At 40.1% G+C, this 26,358-nt stretch overlaps 1 protein-coding gene across 8 annotated transcripts in view; it reads right to left on the reverse strand.

Moving 5' to 3' along the window:
- The window catches only part of ZNF827 (zinc finger protein 827), a 132,501-nt gene that overhangs the window by 82,511 nt on the left and 23,632 nt on the right, over positions 1–26,358 (reverse strand). For all 8 annotated transcript variants that reach the window (XM_073001599.2, XM_020783029.3, XM_020783028.3 and 5 more), the window contains exons 2-4: positions 15,863–16,873; positions 6,012–6,184; positions 3,842–4,325 (exon numbers count right to left, since the gene is read on the reverse strand). In XM_073001599.2, the coding sequence (XP_072857700.2) occupies positions 3,842–4,325; positions 6,012–6,184; positions 15,863–16,873 (1,668 nt within the window). The remainder of the gene's footprint in view (positions 1–3,841; positions 4,326–6,011; positions 6,185–15,862; positions 16,874–26,358) is intronic.

The raw sequence follows: 26,358 nt of genomic DNA on the forward strand, positions 1-26,358 counted from the left end.
AATGACAAATATTGATAGAAACAGGAGGCTAAGACTTCAATCCAAGAAGTTACCCCTAGTAAATATGTCAGAATTTACTTTTGAATAGGAATTCAAAGGATCGGGCCTGCAAAGTTGAGCGGAGATTACTGGGGAAGGAGCAGTTTGGTGAAGAGTTGTCATGGGAAAATAGAATATGATGGGATGTCAAAGTTAAGGCACAGACAGCTTTCAAAAGAAAGCCAAGGGCTGATCAAAGGAATAAGGACCAAAGGGCAAGCCAAGGCCAAATGACATACAGAAACACTCAAGAGCCAGGAAGACTCTAATGCGTCTTTGCTCAACAGGGTTACAAGCTGCCACCTTGATGGCTCACAATATGGCTCACAATATGGGGCAACTGCCCACAGAAATGATGGTTCCCACGTTAAGCCTAACATGTTTCCTGACATAAGAAAAATTTAAAAGGTTGTGTATGCGAGCTCGCCTAAAGGCAGCAAAGTGAAATATTGCTGGGTTTCTTTCTTCTTCAGGCTTCAATGATCTCCTGCATTCCCTCTGCAAAACAGAACAGAAATCCTTCCTATTGAATTCTCCTTTCGTTCAAGAAAGCCACTGCACTACCTTTGTAACAACAGGCTTTGTTTGTGTGATTGTAATCGGAAATCCCTTAACAAGACATGCTTTTTATGGGCCTCTGGATGCTGCTGGACTGCATCTCCCATGAGCCCTGGCCAATACGATTAACAATAAGAAATGGTGGGTGTTGCAGTCCTAAAATATATGCAGGGCTGTACTGTATCGACCCTTGTTTTACACACTACAGTCATTCTACCAGTAATGTCAGAAATCAAGGAAAGGTATCCACTTCACTATGATCAGCTAAAACCCATTCATGGTCATCTCAACAACATGCCCGTGCCTTAATTTTATCAGACTGCTGACGCCTTCTGGCTGCCACTCCCTAGGATATAGACTTCTCTACATTCATAGAGAAGAAACACTCCTTCAGTCTGTGGTTGCCACACTGGAAACATAAGAAGTTACTATCCTGACTGGACAGTTAATGCCTGAAACTATCTTTGGGGTCCCATTTCCCCTCTGCAATGAGCCAGTGTGGGGCATACATTGTTTTAGAACATTGTCCTGTTGACAGAACAACAGGGGGAGATTGACTTCCAATGGATTCTTCAAACAAGGGCTGCCAGGAAAGTTCATAAGCAGAGTGTATGGATTTGACATATAACTGTCTGGACCTGGCACCTTTCCCTTTTTCATTTCTTTAATTACCCCTTCCGTTATGCTCATTTGAAAAGAAATCTGCAGTGCATCGATCTGGGCCAAAGCAAGCAATTTTCTAGGGAAAAAATGCTAACAGCAAACTATTCTCAGGTTGCTTGTCCTTTTCTGTTGTTTGTATTATAATAAATGAAAATGCTTTCTTAAAATGTTGCTAGTAAATTTTGACCGCCTGCTAAATAAAACATAATCGCTTATTGGTTTATGGGCCGGAACTCTGTTCAGCATAGCGGTGCTGGCCAAAAGTACAACATCACACATTATTTTAGATACACACTGCTCTGATCAATGGGTTTAATTTTGTTCCTTAACATAACATCTTTCCCCTTGTGTGGCATTGACATATCTACCAAGTTTACATTTTCATCTTAGAGATATATCTCACTCCTTCAGTGACTTTATAACATGTTGCTAGGTAACAGTGCACACAAGTCAGGCTTCAGGACCTTTCGTTAAGATGCTATAAAATAAGCACAGGCACTTTTTTGCATGAAAAATGCACGTCTGGGTTCTTAGTATTCCTGTGTGCTAACCACTAAAGAGTAACTTGTCAATTTCTGAACAAAAAATCCCAGAAAAAAACAGGCACAGAAGTGCATTCAGTTTTTTGAGCCCTCTATTTCTACCACAAAATTCCACTATGAACTGCTATCTTACCATCAACTCACTACAGGCAAAAGTCTGAAGTTATAGGATATATTTAATTCAAATTATGATGTACGTTTAAAGCACTGTTTATCTGAATGTCACAACTGTAGGCGAAAGAGAATTCAGACAGGTTATATTTGAATGCTCGGCTCCAAAAAATTTCAGAGTCCTGGACAACAGGATTCCATTCAATCAAATAATTATTAAAAGCAGGGGAAAGAGTGAGATCTGAATGTTAAAATCCCATCAGCTCCTTTCACTATTTATTAGGGATATGCCATTCAGATTTTCTGGACTCCAACTCTCAGAATTCCTCTGAGGCTGCACTCTAAGCTTTCATTTATTGCTGTAATGTTTTATAGATGTCACAGTTCTTTGAGGCACCTCTATAGAGTCTAATAGGCAGCAAGACTAAGACATCCAGAAGGCGTTGCAGTAGCAGATGAAGGCTTAGAATGTGTCCTCAGAGGTCTAGGCCCTGATCCTGGCAAGGGAAATACTATAGGTGCCCAAAGATGTGGTCTGTAGATTGGAACTCTCAGAATTCTGCCTGAGGAATTCTGGGAGAATTCTGGGAGTTGGAGTTCGAAAAATCCAAATGGTACATCCCAACTATCTGTGTTGGTCCATCGTATGTATGCTTACTTAGAAGTACATTCCACCATTCCCATTATATGTTTACGATTACAGCACTGGACATGTAATCACTCTCCTCCAGCCTGCCCTGCCTCAGAGAGTTGCCAGGAGGATAACATAACAAGCAATTGCTGCCTTAAGCTACTGAAAGAAATGTGAGATAAATAAACAAACGTGTTCATCTTCCTTTATTACCAACTAGCCTTTACAAAATTTCTTTCCATCTCATATTTATAGTTTATTGGCCACAAAAATAGGTAGGTGCAATAAGGCACAAGAGGCTTATTTGAATCCAATTCTACAGATGAAGATAGTTAAACTTGACAAAAGGCAGAGGTGCATATGATTTGGCACATCACAAAGCAAGAACATCATGATGTGCAACACGTCATTGCTGACCCAACCATTTGGGACAGCTGTTTCAATTCAAAAAGAACCCCGGGCATCATTGCAACTGGACAGCTACCTGATCCTAGAACTGTAGAGCTGAGAGAGACCCACCAAGGCTCACCAAGTCCATGTCAAAGTAACAAATCCACAGCTAATGCATCCCTGACAAGTTGCCAGCTAACCTGTTTAGAAACATGTCATCCACATATAGTTATTTCTTTGGCTCACAACTGGTGATTTATACTAGTGTCAGTGAAACAGCCCCAGTCATGGTGGCAAACTGCTGTTAACTTAGTGAGGTGCTGGTTGAGTTCCTTGGTATATACTTAGCTGTGCAACTGGGCCCACAGCCAGTAACACAATTACCACTTTATTAATTAGCACAATCTGCAGTTGCCACTGACCAATTTTACTTACACAAACGTAAACTGCCACTTGTATTCTGGCCAGTGATGCTCAGATTCAACAGCCAGAATCATTAACGGTATTTCTTTCCAGAGAGGCTTCCAGGAACAATGCTTATTGCCTAAAGCGAGGGCCTTGCTTTAGCATAGTTTGAGCAAAAGCCTTTTTCTTAATTTTTTCCAATATCAGAACCTGATTTTATCAACATGTGCAGCCTGCAGTGGGTTACTGGAGAGGGAGGGCAATATTGGCCCACAAATCCTTGGAGATTCCAGTGTTTACAATATGTATTTTATTTAAATATACATTTTGCATTTTAAACTTCACCTTGGAACTCTGTTGTAGCAACAAACTATGTGTTTAAATATACATGTGTATAAACACACATTGTGAGACTGGTGTTTTTTTTAATGCAACAGAATAGTACTGAATATAAAGCCATGAGAAAGTGACACAGATGAGAAACAGTTTCCCCCATACCTACCGGAGAGTTTCATAAGGAAATCTGAAGCCATCTTAACCGAGATATCCTGGCTAAAAAGTGCTGACGCTGTATTGGTCACAAAGTCAATGGAGTCTTTTAGCTTAGTATTGTTGGTGATTCTGTCAACCACACTGGGAGGAAAGGATGGGGCAGAGGCATTGTTGTCATCTTTGGGCTCTTCTTTTATCAGCAATGGGGAGATGGCGGCCCTGGCCTGCCCAACTGCCTCAGGAGTTTTAGAGGGTGTGGCTGCACTCCCCGTGTGATCCGTTCCCCCGTCTATCTGCTGCCCCGTATTGGAATTGTCATTTGACAGCGGGGATCCCTTAATATCCATTTCTGGGATCTCTTCTTTCACTTTGGCTTCTGTCCTCAGGAAATGTTGATGGCAACGCATGTGGAGTTTCAGGCTGAAGTGGCGAGAGGAGGTAAAAGGACATAGCTGGCACTGAAATGTTTCTCCCCGGTCCTGGTGTTGGTGAACCTGGTTAATAGGAATGGCATGTAATAGCAACAATAATATTTTTTTTTTCAGAAAAATAGGTGCATACATATTTTTTTCCTGCCCTGTCTCCTTAGCTTTTATAGGGACCTGCACATCTCATTGGCTCTTCTCAATGACCTTAACCAAAGAAGTCAAAATGAGGTGCTTGAATTCCACCTCTCTATACGCAAGAATTTAACTATGAATATTTCAATCACAGATCTTTGTACAATAGTTATTAGTTGAAAGTCACAGAATTATTCAATAGTAGGCTACAAAGAATGTTTCTCAGCTTCATGTCAAAAACAACTATTTTGTTGAAGATTTATATTTTTATGTCACTAGTCAACCCTTCTAATCTTAATATTCTTCAATGAATAAAACTAAGCCTATTGTCAGGACATTTACTTAATAGTTAGATCTGCTGATTTTAAGAGTTATCATGTCCTCATTCCTGATGGCTGCTAGTTAGAGTATACAGACTCTCCAGTTGATTGCAATGATTAATTCTTAATTATCTATTTATTTGGAGGTGGATGAGGTGCCTGTCCAGCCTTTGATCTTACTGCAACGTCTGTCACTATTTGCTTACAGCTTAAAACAGCCTTTTTTGAGTTAGTAACTTCCGACCAAGTTGACTGGGGATGGTGAAAGTTTTAGACCTGCAAACCTGGAAGCCATTAGGGAAGGTAGCTTTAAAGCACAAACACAAGTGCACATGTGACAACATGACTTGAATGAATGATGAACCTGAGTTTCTGATAGTCTACGCTTCTGAGGAAATGATGGCTCCTCGCCAGATGTTTTGGACTCCTGTTCCCAGAAATGATAACCACCATGGTCAATGAAAACATATTGCAGGAGTTGTGGCACAAGGCATTGCAAAGGCCAAAGGTTCCCAAACTCTTATAATTGGGTTTTGGTCTATCTGTATCTTATGCTGTGGGTAGCTCTGTAGCAGCACACCTTCTGTTTGCATTATAATATAATTATGCTTTCCCATTATAAGGTATGTTATCCCAGACAGACAATTGCATATATTAACAAGCCAGAAGTCAGATTTTTATCTACTGTTGCTCTGTGCTACACTGGAAAAGATTCATTACTCACAATTGTTTAACAATAACAACAGAATAATATTATACTGTTGCAATTAAGAAAATGTGGAGTAACTGGGAACAGCATTCTACTGAGCAGAAAGTCCCACTAGCAAAATATGCAAGACTGTACCACTTGCCCAAACACTGCCATTGCACAAGCTGTGGTCTCCACAAAGAGAACCAATAAAAAGACAAGGACCTCACAGTCCAGAGGTCTGCCTGTCCATGAACTACATCAAGGCTTTTACTCAGAAAAGATGTTACAGAGGCAGCTTTTTGTGTTTATTTGGACATAGAAGCCCACATACCACAGGGGACTCCTGTCTGAAAAAGAATTAGAGAGCTTAGCTTCATGGCATACAAGCCCTCACATACAGGCAAATAGGTTCACTGGACAGTGGCCAAATGTTGGCAAGTATTTGCTATAGACGGTAATAAGGCCACTGCTCTCCATGCCCAACCCTTCTGTTCAACAAAGGGACTTCATAACAATACTCTACTAACTATATCCTGGGAGTGGGTTTTAAACCCACAACAACAGCCTTATGGATTAAGTTTCTTCATTGGCAGCATCCACTGACCTTACCTTCATGTGCGATTTGAGATTGTCCTTGCGTGCACAGCGAAATGGACACAAAGGGCACTGATGACTTTTCAAGCCTGTATGAATCACCATGTGTCGCTTCCAGTAGCTCTTCCTTTTTATAACCAGGCCACAGATTGGACATTGGAAAGGTTTTCCACCTTCCTCTTCTGAGGCTTAGAATAAGAAGCCAAGAAAAAAAAAAAGGAAAGAACGAACGAACATGTATTTATGTTGCATGGGGTATTTCCCCCTCAACTTTTTTAAAATACAGATTTTAGACATGAAACATCCACCAAATCTTTTTCTTTCATACACTCTTTTGACATAGGATTTTCAGTGTATCAAATTTACATTGTTCTGCAGTGGCAGATCCTTGAGTCCTCGTGAAACTTTTTGCTTGGGATTGCAGGACGGTGTCCCCATCATACTTTGGACCACCAGCAGAGGATGCTACTGTACTTTACCTAACCTCAAACATATCATCCTGTAACTAATTTTCCTGCTCTTGACCTGTGTTAGTGAGAAAGTGTCCAACTCTTGCCTCTTTCACTTTAGGAGTTGAAATCTCACCCCCCAAAAAAGTGGTTAAGTACATCCACAGCTCTTGAATGGAATTTATTCTGGAATTAAGACAGGGACTGACTTAATTTCAAATCCTGAGAAAGTTCAGAAGCCCTGCTAATGCTCTACTTTCATATTGGTTGAAGAAAACCGTTAGTGCCATTTCAGATAGAAAGTCTTAAGGGGAAGAGTCTTGCTGACATTTTTACCTGTAAACTGTTGTTCTCTTTCAAGAACACAGACAGTTAAAAGAAACAAAGGTACTCTACATTTGACAGAACAGCCTCTTGAAATCTACCCACCTCCCTTGTCCCATTTTAATACTGACTAGAGTAGATAATAGAATACAATTTATAAGTTGGTTTTCACTCAAGGGAGTAAAGGTCCTACTTCAGTTACATTTACATGCCCATGATGCATAAGTCTGAAAGAAAACTCAGTTTCTAAATCATAAATTTAATTTAGCAACTCATTGCATTTGGGCCTCACCGCACATTAATATCTGGAATATTTCTAAGTATCACACATTATCTCTGAATGTTGCTGGTCACACTTGATGCCTAGCTAGAACAGAAAGTCTCTTTCAACACATGCAAACCAACCTTGAGGTCATTTCCAGTATACTGTACAGAACTGCATGACTAACCTAACAGCAAACTATGATCTGATGTTACAAGAATGAGAAAATGTGACCTTTGTGCTCATTCACACCCCTACCTTGTTCATCCTCCTTTACATGCAATGAATGTAATTTGTTGTCTGATTCACTAATACCACAAAGAGGAACTGTAGTGCTTATCAACCATATGTAGCTATCATGACATGAGTCAATCCTAGTTTGTTAACCATAGCGAATAAAAACCATAGTACTGTACTCTAATGTGATTTCTTATGAACAACGACAGGAAGCTTTAAATTTCCTCTTCCTGCATGCCTAAGGCTCATGTTTCCTCATTTGTGCATCAAGACATCATGTTTTTTTCATTATTTCTGAAGTGGCCCAATAGGTCAAAATATGTAATTTCAAATCAGGCTTGTGTCCTATACCTCACAAACTGATCACTAAACTGTGGTTTGCATTATGAAAAAATGCTAGGACAAGCCTTCAACTCATGTACATTCATCTTTGCTTCAGGGGCAGCCATACAGAGAATATAATCTTGCACTTCAGACTGCCCAAGGGTCAGTTTATCTTTCAAGCACAATACTATGGCTAATCTCAAATATGGTTAGCAGAAGCAAGGCTCTCCAATAGGCATAAATAATACAATCCAGAATTTACGTATCTGGGTCAAGCTGCAGTTAATTAAAAAAAAACCCAAAAAACAGAAGAGAAAGTTTCTAGATTTCTTCTCATTTACAAATTCTTCTCATTTAGAGTAATTCTCAAATTACTCTAGGCTCCCTAGAAGAGTAGAAAGAAAACAAAAACCCAACGTGTACCTGGACCCATTCTCATAATGGGAATCTATGGCTTGGCTTATATCAAAATAAGCCTGTTTATAAAGCAAATGTTTGTTTTATAAACACATCTGTCAGAGGTTATTGAAAGGTTACCAAACTTGGGTTAAAAAGGAGATAGTTAAAATTGCAACCTTTTGTAGGGCAATTGTCAGGTTAAACCTTAGCTGATAAGAGGAAGAGCAAATTTGGCCCACTGAGCTGACATAATCAGTCATCTGACATTACACTGTAAAACTCAAGTCCTCTTATGAGAACATTTATTTATTTATTTATTTATTTATTTATTTATTTATTTATCTTATATGCCGCCCACACTACCCGAAGGTCTCTGGGCGGCTTACAGCAATTAAAATACAATAAAAAGGCAAAATAAAAGGGCAAAATAATTAAAATGCAATTAAAATATATATTCTAAAAATTGCCATCAGACCCACAGCTGATACTATTTCAGTTAAAAGCCTTCTGGAACCGGAAGGTTTTGACCTGGCGCCAAAATGTCATCAGCATCGACGCCAGATGAATCTCAGTCGGGAGGGCATTCCATAGTCTGCGGGCAGCTGCCGAAAAGGCCCTTTGTCTACAAGCCCTCCCTCTTATCTCCTTAAGGGATGGCTCTTTCAAAAGGGCCCCCTGGTTAGATCTTAACTGCCGGGTAGGTTCATATGGAAGGAGGCGGTCCTTCAGGTATCCACGGCCCAAGCCATTTAGAGCTTTAAACGTCAAAACAAGCACTTTGAATTGGGCTCGGGCAGCAACTGGTAGCCAATGTAACTTAAACAGAATCGGCTTGATATGTTCCCTAGCGGCCCCACCACTCACCAGCTACGCAGCTCGATTCTGGACCAGCTGCAGTTGCCGGACCATCTTCAAAGGCAGCCCCACGTAGAGCGCATTGCAGTAATCTATGCGAGATGTTACCAGTGCGTGTGTAACTGTCATGATACTCCGCTCGTCCATGTAGGGCCATAGCTGGTATAATTTCCACAGCTGAAGGAAGGCGCCTCTGGCCACCAAGTCCACCTGGGCTTCCAGTGTTAGACTGGAAGTTTCAATTTATTAACCCTCATCCAATCCATTATCAGGTCCAGACACGATTCAGTGTTGCCACACAAGCAGTAAACATTTCTGTGACTGCTGAAAAGATACCTTTTTCCAAAATTGCTATAGTCTGTTGCATATTTTTTGTGATTGTTGGGCAATATTATTGCTCATTCCCTAACATATTCCTCAGCCATTTCTTTCATACTTAAGAACTCAAATGTCAATATTTCTGGTGACTAAAATGCAGTGAAAAACACTTAATGACCTTGCAATTTCCTACTGCATACTGTTTGGCAAGGGCACAGATGTTCTGCACCTGGCTTTCCTTGAGGCTTACTGGAAGGATCATGTGTGCTCTTAAATAGATATGACTTGCAGCCAAGCATCCTATGCTAAAACAAGTGAATTCAGAAACCTGCGTAAAATATTTAAATTAAAGCAGATTTGCATACATTTCCCTATTTAATTTATTCTGCAACTTGGGATGTGGAACTACAGTATAAGGTACTGAAGACATGCCCGCAATAAATGGATTTACTACTCTTTTTACTCTCTGGTTTCTATTATTTCATACATTCAAGTGTATCTTCCCATCCCAAGGATCAGAGCAGCTGTCTTTTCTAAAGACCATTCCACTCCTCATATTCCCTCCAACCTCCACTGCAATTTGACTCTAAAATAATAGTGTTCCCTTTTTCTTAATGTGAAACCCTGATCTTTTCTGCCATCCCGGTTTTGTGCATCTATAAGTGAACAAACTGTAAGCCATTTAACTAGGAATTATATCATTCCTGCACTCTGTACAATACCTAACATACACTAATGGTGCTAGTTAGAATTAAATAAATAAATAAGTTGACTAGTAGCTGCAATAGCACCAACTGTAGTACGTAGTAGAGACTGAAGTACAATACTAAATATTCTAGTTGCTTGAATTTCGGTATCATTAGCCCAGAATGCTAATCTTTCTAATACAAATAAATACAGGAATTTTTAAAATGTGTGATACAGACTTTATCAGCAGAACATGCTATACGCAACACCCACATCTTAGTTGTTTTTTCCACTAGACCAAGGTCAACCCTATGTCATTTAGCAGGGCTTACTTCTTAATATATGTACTTAGTCTGGAGGCTGTGAATCATCAGAGTTTTAGTTCTTCATATTTTTGGTCTACTGCAAGGAGAATGTAGCAATTAAAGGGATTTCCATGTCACTCTGTACTTCTTGCTTAAAGTCGTGGTGGCCTGTGACTCTTTTCAAACAAAATGCAATCATTTTTACTAGGGTAGGCAATCTCCAGAGGACCACACACATCTGTCCCAGATCTTGGAAGACTATGTCTGCTCCTGTCCATCCCCCAAATGTTTTTCTTTGGAATTAAAAAAAATTAAAAAATTAAAGAGCCCTTGTAGTGCCCTCTAAAGCATGTTGCTTATATATTGCCTCATAGCACTTAAAGCATTCTCCAGGTGATTTACAATATAATTATGCAGTCTACACATTTGCCCCTTTCCCCCAGCAAGCTGGGTACTCAATTTACCAACCTTGGAAGGATGAAAGGCTGAGTCAACCTTGGGCTGGTTACCTGAATCCGCTAGGATTGAATGCAGGTTGGGAGCAGAGGGTTTGTTTGTTTTTTACTGTAGTACTGCTGTTTAAACACTGCACCCTGAAGCCCTTCCTCTAGAATCTAGAATCTAGATGCTCTTCCTCTGGTGATCTATTTTGATAACAAAGAACTAGTTGGGGGTAAGAATGTGCCATTCATGGATATGGTTCGAGAGTGTGTATTGAAATCCAAATCTGAGAATTCTCCATTCTGGGAGTTCTATTTGCCAAACCCACACCTAAATTGTGCTCAACTTGCAACAAGTACCAGGGCCATTTACTTTTGTAACAGGAAGGTAGGCTGGAATTTGGCCTACCCTGGGGCCCTGAAGCTTTCCAGCTTTGACTTTCTCCAGGTGGACGTGCGCATGGGCCAAACAATGGCAAAACTGTTGAAATTAAAAACGACGTTGGCATTTTGGAATCTGGGAATCGCAGGAATGCTTTTGAGGGACACATGTGGCCCTGCAAGCACATATCTGTCTCCCTGCTGTATATACTGCTCAGGGACAGATCCCACAGAAGTCATTATGACTTACAAACATTCATCTCCAGCCAGGTAGCCACAACTTGCTTTTTAAACAATAGAATTAATGTTCTTTGGCATTTTATCCTGACTCTCCAAAAGCACATCCACCAGAGGTTTTTAGATGACAGAATGATAACTGATCATACAGAAGCTGGCACCTTTCACATCCAGTTTTTAAATGTGATTAAAACAGTACTTTCCCCTAAGCAAATACTGTAAATGCCAGAGAAATGTTGTGTATTTGCCAGAGGAAAGTGCCATCCAACTTCTAACTACAGAACAAGTGGGCAAAGAGAAAGATTCCAATCTATACTTCAGTCTAACGATATATGGCAAAAATCCTGAAATATCCAAAAATAGAAAGGGTAAGAAAAATTTATTTAGAAGTAACCCTATTGAATGATTCATATCCACAATTCTGCAAACACTGCATCAATGAAATCAGACCTAGATTCCTTTAGGAACCATGCCTATTGGATTCTACAGAGGACTCCTCCCAAAAGACTAGCCCTCCCACGAAGCCCTAGGAATCCCATGGATGGCTGCAAATCTCAGAAAGCACTGGGGCAACATCATTCTCTCTGAAAGGAGAACCATGGCAATGAGGTCCCCAATACAGGTAAGGAAAGCTGGTCTGTTGATTTCTAATATTTTGGCTGCATTTCCCAGGATACTACCTGAGGGAACTTTTTGCGAATTCGGGAAGCTGGAATCTGAAAATGTGAAAGACCACACCCTTGATGAGCTCAACGCATACATTACTCATGTGAATGAGCAAACTGCACTTAAATCAACACCAAGACTACACCTTCAGCCATACTGTTGATGTATACAGGTGTCTGCAGAAACACAATGTTGGGAAGTGGCTAAAGCCATGATCCCACTACCCTTTTGAATGCAATCTATCCTTTCATTCAAGCACAGCTTGGAAAGGTTAATTTTTCAGAACTACAACTTCCAGACTTCACTGGGAGTCCATAGTCCAAATAAGAGTAATTTTTTTCAAGCTCTGCACACTTGTAACGCATGGAGTGGGTTACTGGCTTGCTGATAATAAATGTGTTTTCTTGGAAAAATGCAAGCAGCTCCTCCAACTTTGATGGCTCTGTTTGTGATTCAGAAAGGAGTTCTTCAACCAACATGGAATAGCAGTGTTAATCTGTTACAACCAAAACAACAAAGTATATTATGATGGCTTAAAAAATAGTTACTTTTATTTTGCTGACTTTAGTTATTTCTTCAGATGGAAGTTTAAATAAATTTTTTTCTTATCCTATTTGAAATTATTTTGATTTATGAGATTTATCCCTCTCTTCTGACAAGAGACATACAAATCAGCGTGCAAGATAAGAAACAACTGAACAAAAATGTAAAAGCTCACTCCATATTATGTATGGCAGTGTCCAATCTGGGGTTAGTAAAGGAGCAGACCTGCATGCTGGGCACTATCTTTCTTTCATGAATGTTTACATAGGGATCTGAAAGTGTATGGTGCTATCCTCACTGCTCCCTTTGAGCTCCAGCATTTGTCGATCTTGAAAAAGAATTGTGGTTATTAGAAAGTTCATTGCAACAGAGCCAGCAGACAAGCTGCCAATACTGCATTTGTTACATGCAATAAACATTAAATGTTGCTCCTTGGGTATGCTGCAGTGTTCACTCAGGAAATCAGTCCTAATGATCATTTCTCAAAGTTTTTAGACTGGAAAAATGCTTTAAAATCCAGGAAAATTGGTTAAACAATTTAATGTTACGCACTAATTATTTTCAAACTAACATTATTTCAGAAGACACAAAAATATGAGGTTCATATTATTGTAGAACATAGAATCATATCTTCATTTCCAGCAGTTCAAAAGTCTGTTTTGCTAACCTTAGTCTACAGGTTAGTGCTAACCGGAAAAGACCCACTATAACAATGGCGTTCATACAAGTGTTGGTTTATTCAGTCTCCACTGATACAATGGGTCTTACTCTAGCTGGGATTGACAACCAGCTTTAAGCCTTCGTTTACTTATTTCCTTGGACAATGGAAAATCTACAGAAAGAATGTCTGTGAAATTATAATTAACACAGAGGTGACACAAATGCACTCAGTTCATAAACAAAGAAGCCATTTACACTGAAGCAGCAAAAGCAAAGACAATAAGACTAAACAACAAGCTACATCTCTTACCAATAATAAATGGCCAGCCCCAAGGGCTGAGATAGATCATTATATTCTGGCATGAGCCAATAGCCAGAAAATATCAGGATATAAGAAGACACAATTCTGAATCAGATTATTGTTCTGACTTCCACAGTACTGACAACTGGCAATAGCTGTTCAGTACCATACCTGGAGATTCCAGGGATTAAACCTGGAAACTTCTGGATGCAAAATGTGTGTTCTAGTACTTGTCTATAGCCCTTCCCAGATCATTTCACTCTTCCTACTTCATTTTTTATTATGCTTCCCAGGAACAGATAAAATGACAACAATTAAGTGCATAATTAATATGAGTGATTTGCATAAAACAGCAAAGAATTGCATAATATACAAATTGGGATGTCTACATTTGGAGACTTGCAATACAAGAACTTTACATGCTGAGCTCTGCATTTAGCAGACTCCAGAGGTGACACTGTCCATTTGCGTTGGGTGTTACTGCATACAGAAAGCCCTTAAACTTTCCATGTCTAATGGAATGGAAATCAGATTCAACTCTTCCATTAACTGGACAATCCATTCACCTCACCTCCACTGAAGCAAGGACCCAACCAGAAACTGACACATACCTTCTCCTAATAATGAATGGCCTCGAAGGCTTTGCAAATATATATACTCCTTCTACAGGGGTAGGCAACATGATGCTCTCGAGAGGACAGACTGCAGCTCTCATGGTCTCTCATCACAGACTAGGCTAGCAAATGCTGATGTGAGCTGCAGTCCAATTAACTTCTGGAAGGCCACATTGCCTAATTCTGCTCTACTGCTTCAGAAATTTTGTGAGGTCCAGAGAGAAAGCATATCCTGCAGTTACTAGAAACGTCAGGGTATACTCATCAATCTCTCTGGTGAGTAAAAAGAGAGGAGGGGAGAGAAGGAGGGAGAGATCAATGAGGACTTGAAGTGGTGGAACAGGTAAGGAAGGAGGAGTGGAAGCAGTAATACAGCCATTATGTAAGATTGTCTGGTGAGATTTTTTAAATCTCACAAAGCTAGAGAGGGACAAAATAGATAATGACTCAGGCCCAGAATGTAAAATGTAATGCCTGAAAAAAAGAGATAGCTAAGCAGTGAGAGAATAGCTGTGGTCTAAAGCAGGGGTAGGCAACTGGTGCTCTCCATGTTTCATGCGACAACTGTTGGCCAGTGGCCACGCTGTCAGAGGCTAACAGATCTTTTAGTCAAAACATCTGGAGGGCAAAAAGCAGATTGCTTATCCTTGAGCAAAAAGCAGAAAACAGCTCTATAGCAGAAGGTCATCTCATATGGCATTGTAAGATCATTGGCTGGGAGACTCCCATGCCAGTTGTTTTCAACCCCCTGGAACTAAAAGAAACAAACAGGCTATACATGTAATAAGTAAAACAAACAAAAAAAAATTCAGGCTTCTCCTTGACACTTTACTGACTAGAGGCACTCTCGGAATTTGGCTGTCAGCTATACTACTTTTCTCAATCATGAGGCATGTTCATACTTCTACAGAAAATCTTTATCAAAAATAACAGACCACATGGTGACCAAAACGGTTTACTAATTAGTTAAGCAAGAGGGCCAGGTTAAAATTCCCAGCCAGCCACAAAGTTCACTGGATGATCTTGGGACAGCCATTCCAATTCAGCACACCCCACCCCACCTAGCTGTGAGGAAAAACAGCAGGGAAGGAACTAAACCATTTTTGTCTGAGAAAGGCAGCACAAATATGTAACAAAGAAACACAAGAGTTCTTATCCCAGCTGACCACATTATTTTTATGTGTCTATGATGAAAACATAGAATCTAAGATATACCGTGGCTTAATTAAAACAGCAAAACACATTCACTACTATTGTGTGCTTCCCACCGAGAGTTATTTGCTCTCCCACATGAATATATATTATATAAAAATGTTCCAAATTCAATATGGGCAATGTGTTCAGAACACAGAAAGAACTGTATTAAACACTACTTTCTCCTCATACTTGGGGAAAGTCTCACTTCTGACCTACTATATACAGAACTTTTCTTTAATTTTGTTTTCTTAAAACATGGACACAATGCAGGAATGAAGATGGGAAAAGATACTCTAAATCATGGATTCCCAAATAGTGTGTGCATGTGTGTGCATGTGTGTGGCTTGTTAGGAGGGTGAAGAAACTTCAAAGATGTATGAGGAGACACAGACAGACAGACACACAACTTTAACACATCTCTGTGGTGGATGCTAGAGAAGTTGAGAATAACTTTGTGCTTATTTTTACTTTAAAATAGTTTTATTATGGTATTTTTTGTATTTATTTTTATTGTAAAATTATGAATTAGACTTCTTGTTAAAAGGGTTTCAATGAAAATAAAGGTAGTGTGGAAGCAGGAGGGTTTATCTGAAATAAAAAATGAGGCACGATACCAAAAAGTTTGGGAACCACTGGTCTAAATCTACAGCAAAACAACTGCCCATACCTGGGTTAGTGGTTTTAGAAGCTCTTCCTTTAGGGGCTGGGAGTAACAGTAATTCCAAAGACTGTGGTGGAGACACTTTCTCTTGTTTCGTGTCTGAAAGCTGCAGGGGATCCTCTGCAACCAGCGACTTTTTCTTCTCAGCCAAAAGACTGCCTGCAGCTCTAGCCGCAACCTCCTTGAGTAAGGCTGCTGAAGAAGTCATTGAGGCGAGAGAAAGGAAAGAGCTGGCTGGCGGTGGGTGGTCCTGCCCAGGAGTCATGCTTCTTTCACTGACTTTCTTTGATAACGCAGCTAAGGTGGAGCTGGCAGACTGGGAACTAAATGGCGATGAAAAAGTTTCAAACCGTATTGGATCTTCAGTTCGAGAAAGGGACTTGTCCTGAAGGACTGCATTAGCTGCTGCTTTCAATTTTAGGATTGCTGAATCTGGAGATAAGCCACAAGGTGGCGTTGAGTTGGGCAACCACTTGCCTTGATTCCATATAAACCGGTTGTTTGCACCAAATTGGTCGTTTTGTTCCTGTTTTTCAGCAAGCTTTCTAGCAAGGACACTTAGCTGCTGAGCATGATGGGTAGATGGAGAAAAGGAGAGATTCGAGCCAAGGTTTACAGGTGACTCAACCCTGCCGTTAACTGTAATACAAGTGTCTAGCTTGAGAGAACCAGCCTCCAGCAGACGTCTCAGGTTACTACTCAGGGGCTTATTTGGGCCAGGAGTGTCATCTTCACATACAGAAGACACACCAGGGGAGAGATGGTCTTTGTTCTGTAATACATCTCGTAGAGCCTCATTCTCAACAGCAGCCAACTCCAATGTATTGCTGCTTGGAGTTGCACTACCCAAAGAAGTGTCTGGAGAGGTGGACTGTTCTTGGATTCTGTCCTCAAAGGATAACTTGAAGTTCTCCTGGACTTCTCCATAAGATGCTTCAGACAGAGTTTCTGAAGAGTTTCCAAACCAATGTTCTTCCTCACTAAGTTCACCTTCAGCTTCTTCCTGTCTACTACCATCTGCAGAGAATCAAAGGAACAACTTTCATTCCAAATTCTTTACAAATTACACACACTACAGTTATGCTAAAATATAAGGCCCATGAATGCAAACATAGTATATCAAGTTAAGAAGAGTCTCAATAAATATTAGTTTGATAAAACTTTAGAAAGTGTTATAGGTATAGGTGGGTCACGTGGTCACTCCCACCCTCCACCTACAAACCATCCTTAGTTAGAAGTGTACAACAAGATCATTCTAGAGAAGGAGAAACTGTGACATATCAAATAAGACACAGAGATAATGCATGCCCTAAGATAAGCAAAACAAAGCAACTGAAATATTGAAAATACAGTGTATACTTCTGTCTGCTTGTCTTTGAAGTGTCAAGAAATACTAATAATTATTCCTATCAACAGTTATCTTCAGCAACAGGCCTCGAAAGTGCCCTTTACTACATTCTACATGGGCACATCAGACATGTCACAAACTTATACCTTTCTTCCTCATCCTCTTGCATTTTTCAACAGAGCCAGCTTAGGTCAATCTCCTGGGTGGCTGATGCTTCGAAAGGGGCAGGGGAATAAAGAGCTAGGTGTGCTATAGTGGCTGCCCTGCACTTCCTTCATATGCACAGGTGATGGTTTCATAACTGGTATGGAAATATTGTTTAGCTGCTTGCTGGATTTCTGTACATGTAGGAGGGAGATAAGGATGATCCTTGATCACTCCCTACAGTAAACAGCTTGGTCCATCCCTGCTCTTCTAATAACTGCTTTGAATTCTTCATTACCATGGTGGGGAAAGTGTAGCTCTCAAGACATTGCTGAACCACAGCTTCCATCAATCTCAACCAGCATGCTCAATGGTGAGGCATGGTAAGGCTGGCAGTCCAGCAGTTACCAAGAACATATATTCCCTACCCTACTTCAATGCAATGTCCACTGTTCTGAAAGGGATCACACAGTCACGCTTTTTCAAAATTGCTTTACTTACATGCACACAATATGCTTTTTTGGAACATCCCACCCCCAGCATTTTAAGAACGTAATCCTGTGTCACATTACATTTGCAAATACTGATATTTATTAACATTTGGAGTCTATTTTTAAACAGCTGTGTCATGCTTTGCTTTTCCTCTCCAAACCCCAAATTTTCAGCCAGTTCTTCCTGCAGGCAGAGACAGAATAACTCTTTCCTAAGACTGTTCTTTGAAGGAAAGTTAAAATGAAGAGCACTTCCAATAGAATTGTAATTTTTCAATTGAAAACTGTTTGCTTCCTTAACCACATTTTCTCATCACTGGCAATTCTAACGTATCCTTTCTCTCCCGAGATCTGACTGGCAGTCTTTAAAGGGCAGTGACCCTGGATTGCTCCTGCTCACAATAGGCATTCAGAGAGAGAAAGAGATGACCAAAGAATTTTTTGTGCATCAGACAAACCAATCAAAATGTAGTCAAGAACAATAGCAATGTTAAAATTAAGTGGATGTTATCCTTTCTTACCAGATAGCTTTCTTAGGATGATTGCTTTGAGAAGTGAACATCCCAAGGCATAAAAAGACTCACAGAAACACTGTATTACAAGCAAGAACCTAAAACATGTACAGAAAATATATGGCACATGGACGTAGGGTTTATACAATAAATAAAGTAGCTAAAATATTTATTTTGAATTGACTTCCAATTATGCAGAGAAACAAAATACAAATTTTATTTCTTAAATCCATACCCATTTTCACCTATCACATACATTGTAATTACTAAATAATCAGAGAATCCTGCAGTTTTGTTTCACTTTTATTGTGAACAAACAAACAAACAAAATAACAGCCATGTCTATTTAGACGTCTGGCTAACCTGTAATTTAGAGGCATAGATGCAGCCTGGTTTTATACAGAGTTAGGGATGCCTATGTATGTGTTATATGCTGTCAAGTCAGAACTAACTTATAGTGACCCTTATTGCCTTTCAAGTTAAATGAGATATTTAAGGAGTGTTGGTTGGACAGTTCAGTGACAGGTATCTAGCTGTGGAACTAGAGGTTAAGAGTTCAAGTTCCCACTGTCTCAGGAGAAGAACCATCATGTGTAGCCTTGAGCAAGATGCACAATCCAGGATGTCTCCAGAAGAAGGAAATGGTAAACATCTTCTGAGTACTCTATACCTATAAAACCCTGGAAAGGGTAATACAGTATATATTAGAATCAATGGCACATTATTATTATCAGTTCTGCCCCAGTGAATTTCCAGGGCCAAGGAGCGATTCTAACCAAGGTATCTTGAGTTCCAAGTCTATCACTCTATCCACTACACCACATTGGATATCACATGCCTAAGGATGTGATCACAAGAGGAAACAGGCCATAATTTTGACTGCTTGTGGAGTGTTCCGGTGCAATCTATTAACTGGTGATCATACAATGCATAGGGAAATGTGCTACAGGCCGACCCTGATCAGTGACCAAGATGGGCCTTTTTGGTCCAGTTGTAGGGCTTCTACTTTTGGGACCAGGCTGGAGCGATTCCCTAGAAGATGGAAGGGTTACTATAAGAGATATTGCTTCCATGAAAGCAATCCTTTTCAGTGTGTGCTCCTCTGCAGCCATCTCATAGCACCTCAAGCCAACAGTGCAAACCAGGAATCAAGAGATATGGGGTAGGAAATGTTCTGAGAAGTTTTCCAATGCTATATTTTTCTGAAGAAACGTTTCCACACTGTATATCTACATTTATCCATAGTTGTCCTGGCGGTTATACTACAATCATGTTAGATGGGCAAAATATAGTGTACAAATGTCTGCAAGTTATTATTTTAAGGAGGCAAGGCATGACAAACCCTAGTGCTCAGTTCCCATAGGAACTAAAAATAACATATGACAACATCTTCCTATGCATTACATATGTAGTTGGCTTCTGACCTGGGCCTAGACTAGACTTACACATGGCGTATTTGTCCTCAATAAATAACTACACTGCTAAGTTTATTTCTACAGTATTTTGCAAAATCTCTTGCTTCTCAATCAGTCACTAGGATAAGTAGTCAAGACAAAATGTGGTAAGTTGTCTGTGCCCACAGACTCATATCTAACTTTAGTTAAAGAGAATCTTCAACTTCAAAAGAAACTATTGATATAAGAGAGAAGTATGTGTCCTAAAAAATAAAAAAAAATAGTGTTCTTTCAGGTGTTGTCATTTTGTTTTAAATGCAAGGGAAATACATGCTATTCTCTTTACATTACTAATATTCCAATAAAATAACTTCCACATAAAGCTTTGAATATATTTGACTATAACCAGTAAACCAAACATTCTAAATCAAGTAACATTATTTAGAGCAATGGGGAAATTATCTGGATTTTTTTCCAGAAACTTTTCCAGTTCTACGTTTTCCAGAAACCCCACATCATTGCCAGGAACGTCAAGTGGTAGATCAGGAAACATTCTACTGCAAAGGAAATCCAATGAACACGTCCTCCAAAATTCCAGTGAGGTACTTCTGAGTAAATATGCATATGATTGAGATGCAAGACCATTTTACTCCAAATAATTATGGAATCTCTTTAGCATAAGAGCAAGCTAAACAGGGGCCCAACTTTGAAAAAATCTCCCCAGACTTCAAAATAGGAATCGTCCTGTTTTTCTCTTTTTCATTGCCTGCTGGTAAAAGTTCCTTGTACTAATTTCTGAGCTTCTTGGGTTGGAGTGACCTCACCACGTAACTAAATGAAGAAGGTAGACAGCAATGTGCTCCCTTATTAGGTGTAATTTAAGATACGAAAATATAAGGATATTGTATCTGGTAGAGGTTTTACATCAGAGAAAGCACTAATGCTCCCAAAAGCCAGGAGACTGAATGTCTGCAAGCCACTCCTCCCAAATATAGCTCAAAAGGTTGCTTCTAAGAGTTAGAGGACCTGACAGAATAGTTTGCAATAAGGCACAGAAGGTTGCACTTGGATGGGAGAGGTGTCAGCAAAACTCAGATTGAATCTTGTGCAAATTTAAGTCCTTTCCCTTAAGGATCAGCCACCATGTGATACAATCAAAGACAATGAGAGCACTATAAAAATTGAAAAGGCCAGCTACACAAGAATTTATGCTGCTGGAAAGTTTGGGAGCACTGTAAAAAAAAAACCCGCTAACTACACAACATTATTGTAGAGCATCCAATCCATCTCTATTGGGGACCAATTCATCCCAAATTGTTTTAGGGTTGGAGCCTACTATTTACTTGAATTAGGACAGGTCCAAATAAGCACATTTTCTTTTTGCTGTATATCTAGATTGCTCCACTGTAGGGTCAAGTGTGTGTGTTCTTCCTACATGTCACTGGCGATGTGTAGAGGTACATGTGGTCTGGCCATGACTGCAGACAACACCCTCCATCCTATTTTGAAGTCAGAAAAGGGCATTTGAACTTGAATTTTTAAAAATACTTTTGTACTATTGTGCTGTATCACAGAAGTGCTATGTCACCAAAAAAATAATTTTAAAAAAGGAGAAATGTGGGCTGAAACATGGCACTCCATACCCTCATGTGCAAAACCCTCAGTATTAATGCCCACCTGCAAACAAACCGAAGCAGGCTGTTTCCCAACCCACCAACAGCTACTGCAGAAGAGGTCAGGAGGCAGGGATCAAGAAGGGCAGGGGCACACTGTGACCAAACAAACCAAAATGAAGCGATCTAAAACAACGTGTAGTTGACTAAATTACAACTACAGGGGTTGCAGGAACAATTTCCATGTGAACGGAAGGAATTATTTATTTAAGCCCCCCCCCCATTCCAAGATAATCCAGTGACCCAGACTAGGTTGCTCCCTGTTGCTAATGTAGCTGAACTCTAATTGCTTCTGAAAATAGGTACATATTCTGCCAGACTTTCAAAACAAGGGCAAAAGCACTTGGCTTTGCCTGTTCTCACTAATGCCCTTACATTAATGATGCCTTGTATAAATGCAAATACATTATCAAGCAAAGAATAAACAGGAAGAATGACACACTATGACCATGTATCCTACTCCATATGAAACAGTCCTCTAGTTAAAGGTCCAGATTATAAATGAGAGATGAAGTCTCAGGATGCAGAAAATAGAATCAAGCTCTTTATTTTGTATTCTTTGAATGGGTCATTAAAAAGCTCTGGCTCAACACGTTTCGGTGAAACCTTCTTCAGGAGCTAAGCATAACACAAAACCGCACATTAGAGATTGAATCTTTCGAATTTTCTTTCAAAAAATATAATCTATTGTGTGGTTTTGTGTTATGCTTAACTCCTGAAGAAGGCTTTGCCGAAACGCGTTGAGTCAGAGCTTTGTAACGGCCCATTTAAAGAATACAGAATGAAGAGCGTGATTCTATTTTCTACATCCTGAGACTTCGTCTCTCATTTTTAATCTGGACTTTCATGGATGTACCAGTTCCTTTTGTTTTGCTCTACTTAAAGGTGTCAGCCTAACCAATCCAACATTCAGTTTATAGGTAAAGAATCAACAGATGGGAAAGCAGAGGCTTTGAAGCTACCTACCATCAATTTGCACTGGGACAGTGGACTGAGCAGATATTTGTACAGAATAATGAGATGTACTGTATTTTTATAGCACAGTAATTATTTCTCAATTTACATATATAGGTAAAAACCAGAATATACCAATTTAATGCAAATCTCTCTCTCTCTCTGGTCCTGTGTTTAGGTAATATGCATACCACTGATTGAACTGTGTGGGGCTATGAACCATTGAACATTAATATCAAGGTAGAGGTTCTCTGGGGAAATCTTTTTTTGGCTCTCCAAAAATGTAACATTCCTTCAGAAAGAACTGAAACTGTGGCTGAGCCCCACTTCCCTCTGATTTTATGTCAGCAGATCTGGTGGTAGCAGACATCTTGAATTAGTTCCAGAATAAATATTATCAGCCACCCTCAGTTGTGTATGTTAAAGACAGTATCACGTACACACATGAAAACAGGAGGTATTTTTTCTGGAGGCTAGCCCTCCCATTTCTTGTCCATTTGCTCTGAAATGTGTCCATTTGGAAATGAGCACCGGAAACACAGCACAGTCATGATTGGTATGCTAATAGAAGCTTCATCTTTTTTTTAAAAAAAAATGATTTTATCATCACAGTATTTAAAACAAAACCCATTGGTGTCGGTGGTTCAGGCACTTGTAATCTAGGCATCCCCTGATGACCTTAACACCCAAGCAGGCTCATAAAGGGAGACCCAGTTCTTGAACTAGCTTGGGCCCAAGCTCTTGAGGACTTTATAAGTTAGAACCAACATCTTGAATTCAGCCTGGAAGTGGATCAGCAGCCAGGGGAGCTACTGTAACAGGGGGATTATGGGATCCCTGTAACCAGTCCCAGTCAGCAATCTGGCTGCTGTGTTTTGGACCTGCTGAAGTTTCCGGAAACTTTCTATAGACGGCTGCACATAGCAAGCATTACAGTAATCCAGTATTATTAACACACATGATAGTTCTGAATGATGAATGGATAGAGAGGAGGGAAAGACCATAGCTTAGGAGTTGGGCAGTGCTTCACATGCAGAACGTTCCAGGTTCAAATCCTGTAATATCTTGTTACAAGGAGCAGACAAGAACGGAGAGGACAGATGTTCCACCTCAGCCCCTGGAGAACCTCTGGGAGTGAAAATGGGCATACTGAGCCCCATAAACAAACAATGTAGGTTTGGACATCATATGATGAGCTAGGGTTCTGCAGGAAACTAGGTTTACCATGTATGTGCAACGTGCTACTCCATACTGCTTGTGGCAAAAACAAGATGCTGAACTTTTGAGTTGAAAATTGTTCCCTGGTTTAACTGATTCAACAGCTTCTAATCCATTTTAAAGCCTGAGACTAACATGACCTTGATTCCACTTTGCCTCCAACTGAAACAAAGAACCTCCTCCTCCTCTTTAGAATTCTATCAAAAACATTGATGCAACCTCCAAGTGGGAGCAAAAGTGCTTCATCCTGGTAACAATTCTCAGACTACAATGCCCTTTTAAAAGAAATTTATGGCCACTCAGATTAAAACATCAATGCACTTTGATGCAAGCAACATTTTTTTAGTGCAGCTACTCATTTAAACCTGCCAAGGTCGCCACGGCAACCAGATTGCAGTCTCCTTTCCAGGGGAGAAAGAAGGTGCAGAGAGCACCGACTTGTAAGAAGAGCGCATAAGCATGTTCTGTCATACACAAGCAGTTTTCAGTAAAGTTGAAGAGCTACTGTGCAATAACCATGGAAGACTCGATTAGAAAGAGTGATGAGGAAGCCTACTGCTGGCAAACCATAGTCAACGGTACCCCTGGCTTCCCATTTTGAGGCACCTGGAGCAATTCATTCTATGGGCCCTTTCTTTCTGCGTGCCTGTTTTTGGCCTATGGCACCCAGTCAACAGTGCACAGCTCAACATACAGTACAATGACATCATAAACAGAGTCAATCCATCTAGCCCAGTGCTGTCAGATCTGACTTACAACAGTTTTCCAAGGAACCTAGCAGACATTTTCCCCCACCCAGAATCACCAAACCTTTTAAATGGAAACACAGAAATGTTTTGGTACCCGGGACCTTTGTGAAATGTGAAGGCTCTATCCAGAGCTTGGAATGTTTACTGTTTTAGATTAAAATCCCCTGAATTCCCTGGCCAGCACAACCATGGGAGCAAATTCCAGCTACTCTGGGAGTTTAAATCTAAACAGTAACCATTCCACACTATGACTGTGGGGAAAAGGGGGCTATAGGTCAGTGGCTTAGGTATCTGGCTGTGTTTGATTTCCCCACTGTGTCTCCTGGGAGTAGTGCCAGACTTCGTAGTCTCGAGCACGCCGCACAACCCCATGGCATGCCCAGATGAAGGGAATAGCAAACCACTTCTGAGTACTCTCTACCTGGAAAACCCTGAAAAAGGGGCTGCCATAATTCAGAATTGACTTGACAGCACACAATGATGACGACAATGACTATGGGCTTTCCTCAAGGTCAACCCGTAGGAAATTTGCGATTGAGCAGTCCTCCCTTGTTACAAGAAGTTGTAATTCCAAACTCTTAGGATTCTATTATTAGCAAATCAATTCTAAGTACGCCTCATAGGAAAAAGCCAGAAAGTCATCCAAGGAGCAAAGGACAACTACTTTCCTCCTCATTTATTCATCTGAAAGAGATGCCTTCCACATGGCAAGCACAGTTATCTCTTTAAGCAACCAAAACTTTTACATCACCAATGGGAGGAGAGGAAGGAATATTCTAAGACTGAGAGATCAACCAATTACTTGCATCCCAAAATTTTATTTGCCTTCGGTAGACTGTTTTTCTATATAGATATACAGAGAGAGAGAGAAAGAGAGAGAAGAGAGAGTGAGTAATGGTTATTGATAATAAACATTCTACCGAATGTAAATAAAATTTTACATTTGCATTACAAATTGCTTGTAAGCACCCATTATTCATGATTTCATTCAGTCTCAAGCCTAAATTTGATCTCAAACAGATGCAACAGCATAACTACATTTGCAGAAACAAATACCTGGATGATTATATTTTCACAATCTTCTTGAGGAACTCTACTGCTGCTCTTGCACTGCATATTTAGGATATTCACAGAAGGCACCAAGCAGGGATTCTGAGTCTTACCTTGGGGACACCAGCCTTCACAAAACAGAATCCCTCTGTTGGATGATTTCTGGTAAAAATAGGTTTGGAGATGGAGGAGAGGCAGCCCAATTAGAAAACTCAGTATGCACCGGCCAATGACATTTTAAAGCAAAACAAGTCATGAACGCTTGGCCATCACACAAGCAGGTAAAGCAGACTACCTAATATTCAACCATGAAAGAAAGGTGTGCTATCCATTGTCTTTATTTTATTCCAGAGTTCAGTACCAACAGCTAACAGGGACTTCCTTTCTACACAGATACTACTACAACTTGTTGAACAATGGCCAATTATTAAAGTAGCATACAGCTGTCCCTGGATGTTGAAATATTCTGTGGCCATAGCCATTTCAGCTCTCTGCACACTCATCTCTTTTCTTGAGTTGTATGGTGCTGAGAGAAGGACATATTTCACATTTATTTTCTAGAATCCCTGGCTGGGAAAGTTGCAGTCCAAAAGTCAACTTTGCCAAGCACTGGATAGAATCATTTTTCAGTATGTGCATACTTGTCTCCATCAGCAATGATTCTCCACAGGAAACATATAGGAAATCTGTACATCACTAAGGTCCCAACGTGCTAAGAACAGAGAAGGAAACACAAGGCAGCCAAACACCAATTTCTCTCTTCAGTTGATCCAGAATTACATGGAAACAAAGTTCAGGCTTCAAATACAAGTGCAAAGAATGGCTATGATCTATAGCTTTTGGGTATCATTCCAAGAGTTTATCGTACACTTTCCACATGTTTCATGGAAGGCCTGACTAAAATATTGGTCACTTTCCACAAGGAATGTAACTGCTTGGGCTTTTGTCCAATGAGACGCAAAACAATTT

Source organism: Pogona vitticeps, chromosome 5, assembly GCF_051106095.1.
Source record: "Pogona vitticeps strain Pit_001003342236 chromosome 5, PviZW2.1, whole genome shotgun sequence".
Classification (NCBI taxonomy): domain Eukaryota; kingdom Metazoa; phylum Chordata; class Lepidosauria; order Squamata; family Agamidae; genus Pogona; species Pogona vitticeps.